General features: G+C 51.0%; 4 protein-coding genes across 4 annotated transcripts; 2 read left to right on the plus strand and 2 right to left on the minus strand.

Moving 5' to 3' along the window:
- Window positions 1–860: 860 nt before the first annotated feature.
- Window positions 861–3,220, minus strand: M430DRAFT_20809 (hypothetical protein; the record flags this gene model as incomplete). Its single annotated transcript, XM_024864373.1, has 4 exons — window positions 861–1,160; window positions 1,212–1,751; window positions 1,947–3,050; window positions 3,209–3,220. 4 exons carry the CDS (start codon window positions 3,218–3,220, stop codon window positions 861–863), a joined length of 1,956 nt encoding a protein of 651 aa, XP_024718883.1.
- A 3,354-nt stretch (window positions 3,221–6,574) lies between these two features.
- M430DRAFT_105619 (hypothetical protein) lies at window positions 6,575–8,701 on the plus strand (the record flags this gene model as incomplete). Its single annotated transcript, XM_024861017.1, has 2 exons — window positions 6,575–7,417; window positions 7,475–8,701. 2 exons carry the CDS (start codon window positions 6,575–6,577, stop codon window positions 8,699–8,701), a joined length of 2,070 nt encoding a protein of 689 aa, XP_024718884.1.
- Window positions 8,702–10,155: 1,454 nt separating this feature from the next.
- M430DRAFT_29479 (hypothetical protein) lies at window positions 10,156–10,848 on the minus strand (the record flags this gene model as incomplete). Its single annotated transcript, XM_024865879.1, has 1 exon — window positions 10,156–10,848. One exon carries the CDS (start codon window positions 10,846–10,848, stop codon window positions 10,156–10,158), a length of 693 nt encoding a protein of 230 aa, XP_024718885.1.
- A 1,878-nt stretch (window positions 10,849–12,726) lies between these two features.
- On the plus strand, window positions 12,727–14,736 carry M430DRAFT_52102 (hypothetical protein; the record flags this gene model as incomplete). The annotated part of the gene is made up of 2 exons (XM_024868273.1): window positions 12,727–13,258; window positions 13,313–14,736. The coding sequence occupies 2 exons, from the start codon at window positions 12,727–12,729 to the stop codon at window positions 14,734–14,736; spliced, it is 1,956 nt and encodes a 651-aa protein (XP_024718886.1).
- Between the last annotated feature and the right edge of the window lie 480 nt (window positions 14,737–15,216).

The following is a 15,216-nucleotide window of genomic DNA, read 5'->3' on the forward strand; positions in this document are numbered from 1 at the left end:
CGGATAAACGGCCTCGGAACGCTAACTCTTCCGCGTCGGATGCCCGGTTGGGTTTAGCGGCGGCGATAAGAGTTGGAGTTAATAGAAAAAGAAAAAAACCTCGTGAAAAACATCAACAGCGGTCACAAGGCGGGATTTGCCACACAGGGGCGGAACTCCTGGCCTGGGCGTCACGCGGGATCTGCATTCCGTCTTCATGTCAACAATCCCGTGAAGCCCACGTAAGAAGAGGTGATATATCGGCATTTACATCTACCTTTATCTTCACAGTTATTTTCACATTTATCTTCACATTCATCCTTACATTCACCTTTCATCCTCACATTCACATTCACATTTTGCAGTTACTAGACTTTATGGTATTAGTATGCATTGACTGTAATTACTTTTATGAGCACTATCCCGCACCCATGGACGCCCATCCATCCAGAGAAAAACACAAGGAAAAACAGCCAGCCATGCCACAACCGTAGTAAAACGGAAGGGGACAAGTATTAATAGCAATGCCGCTCAGGGCTTTATGTTGATGCACCCCCCCAACTCCCATAAATGAAACAGGGGAAGGAAAGTCGTGGTCGCGTCTCGTCGTAAAGCATCGTTACGCTTTTGAATGCAAAGTGTGGTTGGGGAGACGAAATAGTGGAAGCTCAGGATGATAGCCCACGTGTGGTTGTGGAAGTATGTCAAGTGACACCGCCGCCACGTTGTGAAAACAGAGGTTGTCTAATAACATCTGATGTTGTAATGGCCGATCCAGATACGGAGTATGAGGGAATACCATATCCATGGCCGGCGAAATAGCCACCATATGAGGCCCAATAAAATACAGAGAATCGAAATTGGTATGTTAGGTGGAAGGTCTAACAGCCCTTGACTTGGACCATGCGCTTGAATGACTCTCGGGTCTCATATGGCAGGTGTGCGTCAACATCTTCAAGAGATGGGAGGGACAATCGGGAGAGTTGGAGTGGCGGCAAGGTGAATCCCTTGGTCATCTCGGCCTGGACGAAAATGGAAGCACGCTTGTATCGACGATCCGAGTACTTCTCAAAGACGGCAGAATGATGCTTGTGGGGGCTCTCGCAACATTCGAGGATCATTGATACCAATGGCCTGATTTGGGTCCAGGTGTATCCAGAGTAGTAAACATGAGCGGGGCTCTGGAGATTGTTAGTTGTTGTTCCCGTCACATACAGGGAGAGGAGGCTTACCCAGTCACCCTTCTTGAGCATCATACGAGAAAGGCAGTGAGCACCAGCAGCAATATAGCTTGGAGGAAGCCCAACAAAGCGTTCATCCATGATGGTGATTTCCAGGAAGTACTTGGCCAAGGTTCTAGTCTCCAGGTCATAATCATCAGCCTTGCTAATGCGTCGAAGGAAGCTCATGGGACCAGGCCACCCAAGCTCGAACTGAAGCATGCTAAGCATGAAGCGCTCTGCCTTCAGAATTTCATCAACGGTGTAGCCGCCATCAACCATGTAGACAATCTCGCCAACAGATGGGCAGTTGATCTCCTCGTACTTGGCAGCGACGAAGATAGCTGTGGCACCAACTAACTGAAGCTTGCCCAGAGAGACGATCTTGCAAGACAAGAAGCGATCAATATAATTGACGCACAGGAAGAGTGTCTCAGGCAACAAGGCGAATCGATGATGAACTTGAATCAACCAGTCCATGAGGACAGATCGCATCGACCATTGAATCTCGGCCTGGTTGTCCATGTAGTGCGGATTAGGCAACATCTTGTTCTAGGGGTTCTGGTCAGCAACTGATGCACAACTTGTAAACATGGCAGGGATGTGGGGTAAACAAAGGTCGCATAAGGGGTCTTGCTTAGGGCGGCACAAGGGCGAGTAAAGGGACGCGACAGGTACGCGATGCAGTCCAGAAACAAACGCGGAAAGAATGGGAAGAATAGACCATGTAGATCAAAGGGAGCTTACCTCGAGCTCTCGCATGTATGCAAAGATCTCATCACCATACTCTGCAACCATGCTGGTGTCCCATGCCTCATCATCGATCTCCTCACGTGTACGTGATCTCTCCACGAATTCCTTGGCTGCGGCAAGCTCCTTCTTGACCTTGTTTGTGACCTTGGGCAAGAGAACAGTGGTGGCGCCTCCAGTGGTATTATCGCCTCTGGATCTATAGGAATGAGCGGTTGTGTATCCTTGCTCATCGTAGATCTCCTCTTCTTCCTCTTCCTCCCAATACTCCTCAGGCTCTGAAGCCACAGGGGCAGCAGGCAACTGTCTATGAGGTCTCTCTACGGCATTCTCTGTGGCCTGGGAGACTTCAACGACGCGCTCATCGTGCTTTTCGACCATGAGCTTCATGTAGGCTTCATAGCTGTCTTTGGGTGGAGAGGGGATCTGCTCTTCGATCGCGTCTTGGTAAATGGTGTCACCAGTGGTAGCATTCACTTGTGGCTCGACGGTAAGAATCTTGCTCTGTGTGCGTCGTAGGACTGGCTGCTCTGCCTTTAGCTGCGGCTGGCTCTTGTGCTGGCGCGGGCCCAGACCCTGGTGGACGGGAGCAGCAGGAGCCGTGTCTTGTCTCTCCGTCACGGTTTGTGGAGCCTGGTCAGTCTCTGAGGTATCCTTGTAGATAGTTGTGCCACGCTTCAAAAGGGTGCGCTTGCTTGCCTCTGCTAGCTGTTGAGGTTGAGACGCCTTTGAGACCGCGTCCGGGAGGACGGGAACCGACTGAGTATTGACAGGTCCTTTGGAGCCAGCTGCATTAAGAGGTCTATGAGCTGGTCTCAAGAAGGCCGCCGAGTTCTCTTGAGAAACCACAGGCTTCACGAAGTCCTGGGGAGCTGACTTGCCGGCAATGGCAGAATCATCGCGTGTGGATGAAAGGTTCTTCACTGTATTGCTAACGTCTCCAAAGGCAGTTCTCTTGGCAGCTGCCTTGAGACCACCTACTGACATCATGTTGGAGAGAGTGCCAGTAGACTTGTGACGTTGATGGAGGGTCTGCTTAGAGGGAGCAGGAGCTACGTTCTCGTCGCCCTGGATCCGGAGGGCTCGGAGTGGTCGCTGAGGCTATTTAACAAAGAAGGTCAGCTTGCGGCTTGCTTAGGTTGAAGTTAAAGACAAGGAGGACGCGAGGTAGACGTGCTGATATGGGGTAGTGGTGTGGATGTAGATCGGGGGATGGGGATAGGTGAAGGAAGAGACAGAAATCGCAAAGGAGAACTCACGCGCGCGTCCATTATCGCTATTGGTGATACTGAGGAATTGCTGCTAATGCCAGAACCAGCGCGAACAGTCCTAATCGTTGCTTGTAGGAGGGCTCAATGATGAAGCGTAAGGCGGTCGCGTCCTAAGATGACCATAAGGGGGCGCGATAGCTCCTAGGAACTTCAGACTTGTGACTGGTGCTGGGTAGAATAAGAAGAGTTGTGCGCGTTCCCTTAGCTGCGCTGTACGTGGATAGTACTGCAGAAAGGAATCTACAACAAGCTCATGAAGTAATGGGGAAGGGTGGTAGAAGGGTTGAGGTGGATGGTTGATGGGACAGATGGGAGATGGGAGGAGATGGTACAAGTAGAGTCGGTCGTCACAGCACGAGAATGTTTGTTGACATTTACCTTCCTAGCCAACCAGCTCGCTAGACGTTAGTAGCGGAATTTTGGTTGTTATGGACAGGGATGTTCTCGCTTAAGCTTGATCGCGCCGCGCCGCTTGAGCCGCACGTCGCGTCTCCCGAGCGCGGTATCAAAAACCCTCACTTTCACATATGTGGGGGGTCAATCCCTATATGGATAGAATACTCTATATAAATGCTTTCGGTGGTCCTTGCCGAAGGTGCTTCAACGATTCCTACCCCTCTTGCTGCCGTACATCTAGTAGCAGTGGTGGAAGTATGGAAGGTTCAAATTGTGCCCTAATCAACACCCTCAATCGCGAAGATTCCACGGTATCACGTGCGGCGCAAACCCCTCCACCCATCTCCTCCAACAACCACCGATTATCCACCGTGTGACCGCGGCCCTCAGGTTTCTCCCTTCTTTGGGGTGTCAATACGGCGGTTTGCGTCTTCAGTGTCAGGTCGTCTCTCTGCTCCGCGATCAAGTGATTCGAGCCTTAGCCGCTCGGAACACGGGGCTGCAGACTTCAGCGGGCACCCGAGCCTGCCACGACTGCAGAGGCTTGACGTCCCCCATGAGCCCGGCATCCCCTCACCACCAACCACCCCCCTCTGTGTATCGCATGCCGATGAACGATCTGGGCCGGGCAAGGGTTGCCCTCTCGAGACCCAACTCTGTACCTGGATGGCTACTGTACTCTTCCACTTTCTGATTTGCCAGTCTCACACCGTCACGGTCTTTGCGCCAATTATATTATAGCGCACACCATACATGCCTTGTCTCCCTATCAGCGCGCAATCAGCGCGCCCCCATGAGGAGACGGGCTGCCAGATCTTTTACTTGTCTACGAGTTCAATTCGACTTTGCATTGCCAGCTCGATTCAGGTTGCGGTCCCGCCGGCCACGACCCGTTCGGGATCGCGACGTTCTTGAAAGCCCATTGGGTCGCCGTCATCCACTTTGTAAAACCTGCGCCGGATGAACTGGAACCACGAAAATCCTTGCTACAAAAACACTCTTCGAAGAAGATGATTTCGAGTCAACGGTACTAATCCAGAGGGAATCGCACTTGAAGCGATTCTCTTGCGCAACCTTTGGGTTCCCGGGCATCACACACTACTCCAAAGCCCAAACAAGCCCAAACCCTTCGCATCCCGTTGCCGACTAATGCTAGGTAAGTCGCCATCAAAGCACAACGTGCGGGATGCAGAATCGCCAATCCCTGGCGTTGATGCTGGCTGATCGGGCGCCGTCAATGGGAGGAGCTATGAGCGTACTTGTAAATACCACTTGAGACTCTTCGCCAGCGCACACCACCATCCCGGAGGGGCGCAGTTGATATTCGTCCTTCCAAAACGACAACCATCACCACCACACACCAGATAGCTCATGATGATAATAATGAAATAAGTAGAGATAAAAGCCAGCGGCCGGTTAGGCGGTTTGCTGACCGCTAAGTCCTAGTTTGAACCTCATAGACCTAGGGATTCAACTCGTCGCAAAGATTGCAAAGACTGGACATGTCAAACAACACCACTTGAGGGCTACACCCATGACCACCCTCAACAATCCCTGCCTCAGACGTTGGCGCATATGATCATTGGCGGGATCAGGCCTAACCAAGCACTTGGCCACTGCACCTGGCTGTCTCTCGACCACAGTCACCACGCCCAAGAGATGATTGCCAGTAGCATGCGCTCGGGGATTCGATCTGATCAGCTCTGCGCTTTTTCATAGGCATATGGCGCAGGCGTTGCTATCTCTTGGGTGTTCCTAGATAGACGGCAGAACCAGGCCCGAGTGTGCGATGGATGGGTGGGAAGACTCGAGTCACTCAACGAGGCCTTTACCCATGCGCAGGCCTCAGTCACGGAGCCATTATTCCTCATACCCTGATAGATATCTCGATTTGGATTGTGCGAGCTTTGTGCATGGTTACCAACAACCATTGTCTCTTTTGATATCGGCTGACTTGAGGGCAAAGCGGGCCATGACATGCTCCAGAATCGAGTACGTTGACAGCATCGCGCGGGCTCTGTAAATGAAAAAGGAACCTCTCTAGGAGAACATGTTATCAATTCGTTCAACTGGTTAAAAGAAATAGAATACACAGTGCTATCAAGTAGGCATGTAGTTGAGCAAAAAGTGCGTTGAAGAGTGCATAAAAACGGTGGTCATGATTTCTGAGTAACGCAAGCCAAGACTACTCCTGCCGACTTCTTCGACTGCTCCTCTTCTCTTCCACACACAGAATTGCTTCAAGAGGAGCAACACAACGTCCAACATAACAACAGGTGAGTGTCGAATGCATCCATGTTTACCCTGGCATGCAGTCTACCCTCTCAGAAATTCGAATATCCCCATGAATCGCCTTATTCTAACCCTTGATCGTCGCAGGTCTTCGAGACACCAGTTCGAACCGGCGACAACCCCAAATGCCTCGATAGGCTTCACAACGACATCCATTTCGATCATTTGTAAGTTTCTATCCTTCTTCCATCTTATGCGATCAAGTAATTTGGAAATTCCGTTTCCCCTGTGTCTCTTGACTGTCCCTGGACCCCTTCGCAACCGCAGGTCAACCCGGAAGCGCCCAGGCAAACCTGCGCAGACTATAATTCCATCATTTCTCCCCTTCTCTCATCAAGTCACTTCTCAATAACACCCTCGAACATACACTCGCTCATACTAATGGTTGTGCTTATCCAGGTCGAAATATTCCACGACACTCGTTCATTCGTAGTGCTTCCACCAGCTTGCGACACCGGCATCAACCACCGAGCACAGAAGAACTCTTTTTACACCCAACACACATCACTTAACAATAAGCACCACAAATCGACCCGGAAACCTCCTGCCCCGGGGTGAACGGAATCACCCAATCTTACATCTTGACCATCGTCCTCAAACGCACACAATCCGGCTCACGACGCGGCAGTTCCCCTCAGCGCACACTTACATCCGTCCCGGAACACAATGGAAAGTATGGATGGACGGAGCGTAGATCAGCGTATGAGAACACCACCAGCATCATATTCCGGAGGCCAAGCCTCTTCGACAACTGCCCACAACTCAAATGCGTCCCCATTTGGGAGCCCGACACCTAAGAGTGTCGCATTCGAACTCCTTTTCCCCGAATCGCCCCAATATCGAGCGCGCCTACCCATGCGTGTACAGATCTTCCCTCATGATACTACCGACTCAATTGTGACAACTGTCAAAAACTTCTATGGGCTTTACGCTGGCCCGACAGGTGCTAAAGGCGTCAGCTTCGAGGATGAGCAAGGAAATACGCTCATCGCACGTTATGAAAATCTCAGAAACAACATGGTCGTCTACGTTCGAGTCATTGATGAGCCATCTCCTCCTCCAGGAGCGTATGGCCCGTCACCGTACCACACAGTGTCACCAGTTGTTGCAGATGCCTACTATTCCGGTGACGGCCACCAGATGCCCCCTCCCCAACCAGCCCAGGCGCTTAGCTACGGCCAACCACTCTCGAGGCCGGCTTCAAGAACGTCTCGCAAGCGTAGCGTTTCCCCTAATGGAGGCCGCGGTCGTCGGAGTGCGTCTGCGAATACAAATCCTCCAGCTGTGAAGAAGAGTCGGTCGCGATCCGGCTTCAAGAGTCGAGGATCCAGCGCACATGGCAGCTTTGCAGATAACCACAGTGACGCCATGAACGGATACAGCAGTGGGGATGGAGCACCCGGCTCTGTCTCTAGCAGGACCAAAAGTGATCATATCGGCAACACCGAGATCAGTTTAGACAATATCGTTGAGGGTGGTAGACGCAAGAGAGCGAAGTTTGAAAGCTCCGTAAGTCGCTACCATATTTCAATATTAATCGCCAACTACTGACTATTTCTGACCCAGGAACTGCCATTATTTGCTCCTCCGCAGATGCCTGCTGCAACTTCCAATTCCTCCGTTTCTCCCGCCCGTCGCGTTGAGCATCAAAGATCATCCTTCCCCTACACAAACCCTTCGCACAACCCGTTCTCCAACCCACAACCGCTACAATCTCCCCAGAGCTACAGCAATGGATTTGGGCAACCTGGCATGTACTCAACGCCTGCTGCGCAGGGTCGTCGCACTCGAGGTAGTGCTTCCGGTCCTCCGAATAGACAGTCAATTGGTGGCGCATCGAATGACACCAGCCCCGGAATACTCCCTACACCAGATCCAACGGTGGGGAGTTGCGTATCGGAAGAGGATAAGGATGTCGCACTTCAGTTAATGAGATTGGGTGAGATGTCGAACATCTCCCACGGTCGCACATCTGCTTCGACGCTTGATGATACCTTTAGTGGAAGGGCCGATGTAGCCTCCTCAACTGGAGCTACCAGCGACAATGAAAGTGAGAGTGAGATCGAGCTTCCACCTGCTCGCCGTCAAAAGCGCGAGTCGAGCCCAATCCTGCCTCCTGGCGCTGTCAAGAAATTCCGCCAACATCTCGACGATATCCTGCCAAGTCAAGATAGCACTGAGCCGAGCGGAGACGAAGGTGACTATGAAGATGGCCGTGATGGAACATTCCGACCTGGTCTTCAGGACGAAATCATGGATGACGCTGAGAACAATAAAGCAAAGATGGCTAAGCCCAAGACCGTGTCCACCATCGTGGGCAAGCTTCGCACAAGCGCGCCCGCCGCTAAGGCTACCAAGTCCAAAGCTAAGACCTCTCGTCCGGCACAGGCAAAATCCAAGAAGTCTGCTAGCACGCCTGGTAACACCAAACCGATTTCCCCGACCTCGCTGCCCTCTCAATCGCGCAAGACTTCCAATGCATCCGCCTTGAACTTTCAGCAACAGCTTGCTACCGATGAGGAGGATCTCTCTTCTAAGCCTCGCTGCCAACGATGCCGCAAGAGCAAGAAGGGATGTGATCGTCAACGTCCTTGTCAGCGGTGCAAAGATGCTGGACTCAGCGCAGATCAATGCGTCAGTGAAGATGAAGGAAATGGTCGCAAGGGGCGGTACGGACGTCACATGGGCGTTCCTGTCAAGAAGGATGAGGTCAACACTGAAGCTAGCCTCCCCCCTGAACTGACGGCTGGAGTGCAGGCAAGTCCTGATAAGAGCAAGAAGAGAAAGCGGTAGTTATAAGGCCAATATGCACCTATGATATATGAGGAAAACATCAGATATCACGATCGCGACACTTCTTCCGTGTCTTACAGCGTCCTTCGGGCGTGAATCTCCTCGGTCTATATCTCCCAAAAGCGTCTCGGGTTCTCATCGTCTTTTTCGGAAAATCTTCTACGTCTCTACCGGCCTCACGGCCTGTCGCCGCCTCACCTACGCAATGCTTGCGAAACATCAGTGCTTCTATTTCATACGGCGTTTATCTACTTGATCGCTCTGTTTATCGTTGTGTGGTGGTTGGTTCGGTGGTCTGGTATAACAGAAAGGTGTTCAATGTAGTTGATCTGTTGGTTTTTGTTTACGCGGCCCGGTGGAGATGCGTACCGGCTCACACTCCTTTACGATTCACGGATATCCTACACGAGTTTTCTTCGGTTGTCTGTTGAGATCGTCCTGCATGTTTCATTGGAATCGCGTTTGAAATTTGTGTGCTGTGTGGGGTTCTGCTGTGTCGTGGAGGATATATCACTTAGCAATAAGAGGTGTCATTAGCAAACATTGACCGCGGATGGAGATCGTGGGATCATTTCTCATGGGTGGTAGGCAAAGGCACCGGGACTCGCGGGGTGGTGGGCCAGGATGGAAAATGGGGGCGGAGTGATGTCATGGATCATCAGAAAGGGTTTCCTATATTATCAGCCAGTCAACTCAATCAATAAACACGGTTAATCAATCCCTTCTTGGTGTTTGGTGATGGTGATATATAGATATTTCGAGGATATCAACACATATCGGATAACCAATGATACGCCCGTTATTATTCGCATGTCCCTGAATCATCCTGCACATCCGCCACTGAGACGCAGACCCCGCTTCTTCCGGGGCGGGACGGCATGAAGTGTCGTCGGAATAGCGTGCGGCTCTAGCCGCATCTAGATTAGACTTTCGGCAAGTACCTAGCGAGGGGTAGCCACGTGGTTATTATATCACGTGACAATACCTTCTGACGCCATGCAAGGTAAACTCCTCTTCCTCATCTGGGACAAAAGGGTTGTACTCACGACGATGGCGATCTTAGGAAAGTGAAGGTGTGTGCATTTTATCTTTAAACTAAGAGTGAGATTATTGATATAGATTGTACATGTTTGGTTTCGGATGGGGCTTTCACCACTCCAACAAGGATTGGAAACCCCCGAACCTCTCCCTCCTCCGCGTCGAATACTACGATTAACTCCCGCACCTCCTGCAAAATTCGGCTTCAATCTCAAAATCTACTTGGGAAAGCTGGGTCTCATCCAACAGTCCCCACACTCCCCAGCTCGTGATCGCGACAACTTGTGTTGGTGTTCAACGGATGCCTCTGAAGAATCCTGCGTCTCGCATCGCAATGTGAAGACCAATGCATAGAAATCCGTCCTTGGCGATGATCAGGAAGTATCAGTCTTATCCGATATTGCTTCATCGCCTGCCTACCACCCGGAGCGCATCTCCACGGGCTCTCCTTCCCCGGCTCCGAGGTGGAGAGGCTCTTCATCCGCTACATCTGCGCTGTGGTCTTGAGAGAAGTCTGGTTCTTCCAAAAGGCTCTCGCTCTGTCGCAGCGGTGAAGGTCCTGCAGATCGTCTCGGTGGCGGACGAGGCGGGTACCTAACCTCCAGCTCCCCATCGGTTTCCCCTTCTCCATCCCCCTTTCCCTTCCCCTTCTCCTCCTCCGCCTCTTCTATCTCCTCCTCGACCTCCAACTCCACAGCACACAAACTCTGTCTCAGTGGCGAAGGCCCCAACTTTTTCCTCTCGGGCCTCCCACGCGGAAACACAGCTGGCCACGCCTCATCTATAAGTTTGGAAGCCACGGCCGCCGGTCTCCTGACCGAGCGTGCTTTGAGTCGGATCCGCGCGTACAAGGCGACGCACAGCTGGGTGATGAGTTCCTTCTCGTGCGGCGTGTTGGCGTGGCACATGAGGAGGCGGATGCGAAGCTTTAGGGCCATGAGGTGGGTTAGGACGAATCGTTCCATGGTTCTTGTGTGTGTATGTGTGGATTTCTGTTGGCTTTTCTTCTCTTGCTTGGTTCTCTTTTTCCCTTTTTCGATTCTGATACGAGATGAAGTGAAGGGGAGGAAGCAAGGAAAGAAAAGGAAGAGAAAGGAATGAAGTGACATATTATGAAGTGCTAGACTTCGTCATTATTGCACCATCAGTGTAGGTAGAAGTTTGGTCCCCTAACAGTGGTATCATGACGGCTCGGCGCGATCCTTTTCCTAGCAGGTCGCGCATCCTCACCCCGATTTTTCCCACCTCTCTACCTACCTCAAAATCATTCTACCCTTCATTTGAAAAAAAAGATAGTAACTCCACCTCTATCACTCCTACCCCCTCTCCTTTTCTCCACGGCCTGCTCTTTAGAAACCTAGATTACCCCACCCCTACACGCTCTCTCTTCTCCATACCTACCTAAGGTACCTACCTTCCTGTAAGATACCTAGGAGCATATCACGTGACTACCCTTCCCCATCGCTGTTGAATCTCCTGAACAAGCGGGTTTTTTAGTAGGATTTGGACGAATCTGACAAAGCAAATGTATTGCGTCGTTAATCCTTAAACCATATAATCCTCATGTACTTTCTGGATTCTCATCTCGTTCGAAGGATGAAAGTTTCTCAAGCATCTCAAAGACCCTTTCCTCATAGGGAATTTTCTGCAACTGCCCAGTGGATCTTGCTCAACCTGGAACCACGGTATACAGTGCGATGAGCTTCGTCGAGGAGTGTTCGAAAGGGATAGATAGATAATAGATTGCTCCATGACATCTAGAAAAATAGTCTTCTGTTTCAGTTCGGAAAAGTTAAATGGACCAAAGTAGTCACTTGACGCTGAAGTATTAGAAAAGTAGAGGTCTAGAAACCGATGACCATCGGGGACGCTTGTCCACTGGTTCAAAGAGAACCCCTAGATAATTGAGGAGGAATCGTTTGGGATCAGAACTTGACGTAGAGATTTTCTCCCGTGGTGAGGATCTTGTAGAAGAGTTGCAGAAGGTTTGCGGCTTGTGGTGGTGTTAGGAAGTAAAAACCGGGGGGGGGGGGGGGGTTGTTATAAACAGGCGGGGAAGACAAGCATAGCGCTTGAATAGTCCTTGAACTCTATGAGCAAAGCAAGGGGGGAAAAGCAAGCTGAGTCCATCTCCGTGTGTTTCAAAAGGGTCCAAAGCGCGGTTCCTAGTCACTCACTGCACCCTGAAAGCGCTCTATGAGGAGCTGCGTGGAGTGACATGTCATAGCCGGATTCAAATAGCCAGGAAGGAGGATGTGCGCAGGGTGACAAGTCCACCTCATGACTGGATCACCTACTTGGTTTACACGGTCATATTGCACTTCTGACTATGGAGAGTGTTAGAAAACAGAGCTTCTGTCGATTGGTAAGAAATTATGGAAGTGAAGTGCAGTGTGAAAGAGCATTACGGTAGTGATGCACAGTTGGTCTTTATTTCGGTAACCGTATTGGTCCAGAACATCTCAAGGTAGACGATCATAGACATCAGCCATCTTGACTGATGCTGAGAAAAATAGTTTTACTATCTGTCGGGTCCCTTCTCATGTTGCCAGAGAGTATCATTGTCCAGCGTTTTAATGTGGTGGTGGTGGTGGTGGCGGAAGCAGTCTTCATAGTATTATCGGGGTAACTTCAGTTGGTTAGTTTAGATGATACATGGAAATTGAGAAGAACGATAAGAATTAGATTAATTAAGACGTTGTAAAAAAAAGTAGGTATAGAATCGAAATATATATAGATATAGATATAGACATAGCCATTCTCCATCGCCAGCAGTGTCTTTCCTTCGGCCTCGGCCGAATCACACGATGATTGGTGCGCACAAAATGACCGTGCACGGAAGGCTGTGGCTCAAAAAAAGTTGAAGCTTCTGACGCGGATTCACTCCGTCTTCCAGGAATATCTCGGCCTCGCGATTTCGAATGCCATTGGCAGATCAATGAGTTGACAATCATTCTGATCGAGACCCAAAGACTGCCATAGTCACAATGCCACCAAAAGCCGTCAGAGGTCGCGGGGGAGGCGGACGAGGAGGATCATCTGGCCCCGCTTCTTCCCTCCCAGAGAATCAGTCAAGTATGGCTGGATCTCCAACCCTCAAAATCGAACCAGGTACTACCGGAATCCCCGAGAATGGCCAAAGTGCTATGGATTTGGATCCCATTAATTCCCCCGCAACTCAACCGACTGAGACACCTGCTTCGACACCGAATCGCCCCGCCTCATCTTCGCAGACACGCGCCGCAGATGGCTCAAGTGGTAGTGGGACGAGGGGTGGTACAAGGGGGAGAGGCAAGGAAAGCAAATTCAAGCCAAAGAATGTGCGTCGGACTGCAGATGAATTGAAGGCTTTAGCGGACCAGGAAAGCAAACGGCTGGCTGCGCTTGCAGCAACTGCTGCAAGAGCGAGGGCTAGAGGAAATGCATTCAGAGGACGGGGCAGAGGCGATGCAATGGGTAGAGGTCGAGGGACGGTTCGCGGGGTTGCCAGCGGTCCTTTCGCCGTTGCGCCTGAGATGAGTAAGTTTTACAATGTTGGACGGATGACGTACTCGAACTGATGATTTCACACAGGCAAGAGACCAGGAATGTTCGCACCTGGCAGCGGGATAAAGCGCGAAGGTGGAGGGGGCGGCGGGGGATTCACAGTAACCTCAGGTTCAAAATCCCAGAACGGAAGTATACCAGGTGTACGGTTTGGCACCGGCTCTGGAAGCAACCCATATGTCATAGCCGACCCGCAATACCCCGACGAAGACGAAGACGTACCGCGCATAGATATAGAGCAGATCAATCTTATCTCTGACGATGAGGACGAACAAGTCGCTTCTGATACCAAAGGCAAGGGAAAAGCTATAGCCGGTTCTGCCAAAGGTGGCCTCAAGCCCGTTAGATTATATCGACAGGAGCACAAGGAGCGCAAGTCACAAGTCACCAGTGGGCCTTCAGAGGACCCATCTACTGAAAACAAATCCGATTCAGATACAGTCTTGGCTGACGAAGGTGCAACACTCCCTGCCCCCCCAACGGAGGAGAAAAGATTCAAAGGCGTCTACCAGGACGACGATGATGAAGTGCGAATCAAAGACGAACCTGTCGAGCCTGCGGAGATGATCAACCGATTACATTCTCCTGAGCCCAACCTCGAAGCGTCAAGTTCATCAGCGCCCGACTTCAAGCAAACAATTGATGAGCTCGGCACCGATGTGGTGGTAAAGAAAAACGAGCCCGAGTCCCCGAACCAGCTGAGGAAGAAAGCTCCTAGCAAGAAGAAGGGAAACAAGTTCGTTATTCAGACCGAAGAAGATCGCGCAGAGTGGGAGCGCCATCTTGAGGACCTGGCTATCTTAACAGAGGAGTTGGGAGGCATGCTAGGCCCCTCCACGGAGAAAGGAAAGGAGAAGGATGCAGAAGGCGACATCGATATGGATGCTGAGAAGCCAGTCGATAGGAAGGAAGGCCGTCTCTACCTCTTCCAATTCCCGCCAGTCATGCCGAAGCTCTACAACCCGGCCAAGGATCCAAAACCTATAGTGACGGGAGAAAAGAAGGCAGAAGGTGATGTTGAGCTCACGGGTTCCGCAGACAAGAATGCCGTTGATTTGACGAAAGATGTGAAGGTGGAGGGGGAGGAGATCATAATCAAAAAGGAGGACGAGGAACCAACGAACAAGAAGGGCAGAGAAAGGCTGGCCGACGAAGAAGGCTTCGTGGGCAAGCTGATTGTGCGAGAATCAGGACGTGTGGAGTTAGATTGGGGTGGTAGCCGCATGTTAGTAGGACGTGGGATTGAGACCAGCTTTTTGACTATGGGTGTTCTTGTCGATTCGAAAGGTTGCCTCGATAAGGATGGCAAGAGTACGGGTGAGGGTACCGCGACGGGTATGGGCCAGATCATGGGCAAGCTGGTGGTTACGCCAGACTGGGAGAGCATGACGGAAGACCTGGAGCGGCAGCAGAAGTTTGAGCGGCGCCAGAAGCGCGAGAAACACAAATGAAGTACGGTAGTGGGTGCGTCTGAACGTTTACGGAAGGAAAATTGGTGCATGGTTCGGCGTTTGTCTCGAGGCATTTGCATGGCGTAACACCTTGATACGTGGTCCCGGAGTGTAAAAGAAATATAGGTTAACAGTCCCATATGAACATACTTGTGGCATCAGCTCCCAAACGCGTTTCAACCAGCATATTCCCAGCACTCGGTTCCAGGTTCCCAGTCCAAACGGTCTTCATCTCAGCGGGAACTCAAATCTCTGATAATTAATGACAATATGAACTTCTTCCTTTACTTTTAATCTTTGATATTCTGGTTTATTTGACTTGTTCGAGCCGGTGCACTACATAGTTTGTAGCGGCTATCGGCTCCGGGGGTGTCAAAAGATCTCGGAGGGTGTCAGGTTACAGACCTGTATATGCTTAGCTACTTTACCTACCTACCTGTACCTATAACTATCTGCCTTATGGAGTTACAGACTTACAGT

This window comes from Amorphotheca resinae (assembly GCF_003019875.1).
Source record: "Amorphotheca resinae ATCC 22711 unplaced genomic scaffold M430scaffold_9, whole genome shotgun sequence".
NCBI classification, from domain to species: Eukaryota; Fungi; Ascomycota; class Leotiomycetes; order Helotiales; family Amorphothecaceae; genus Amorphotheca; species Amorphotheca resinae.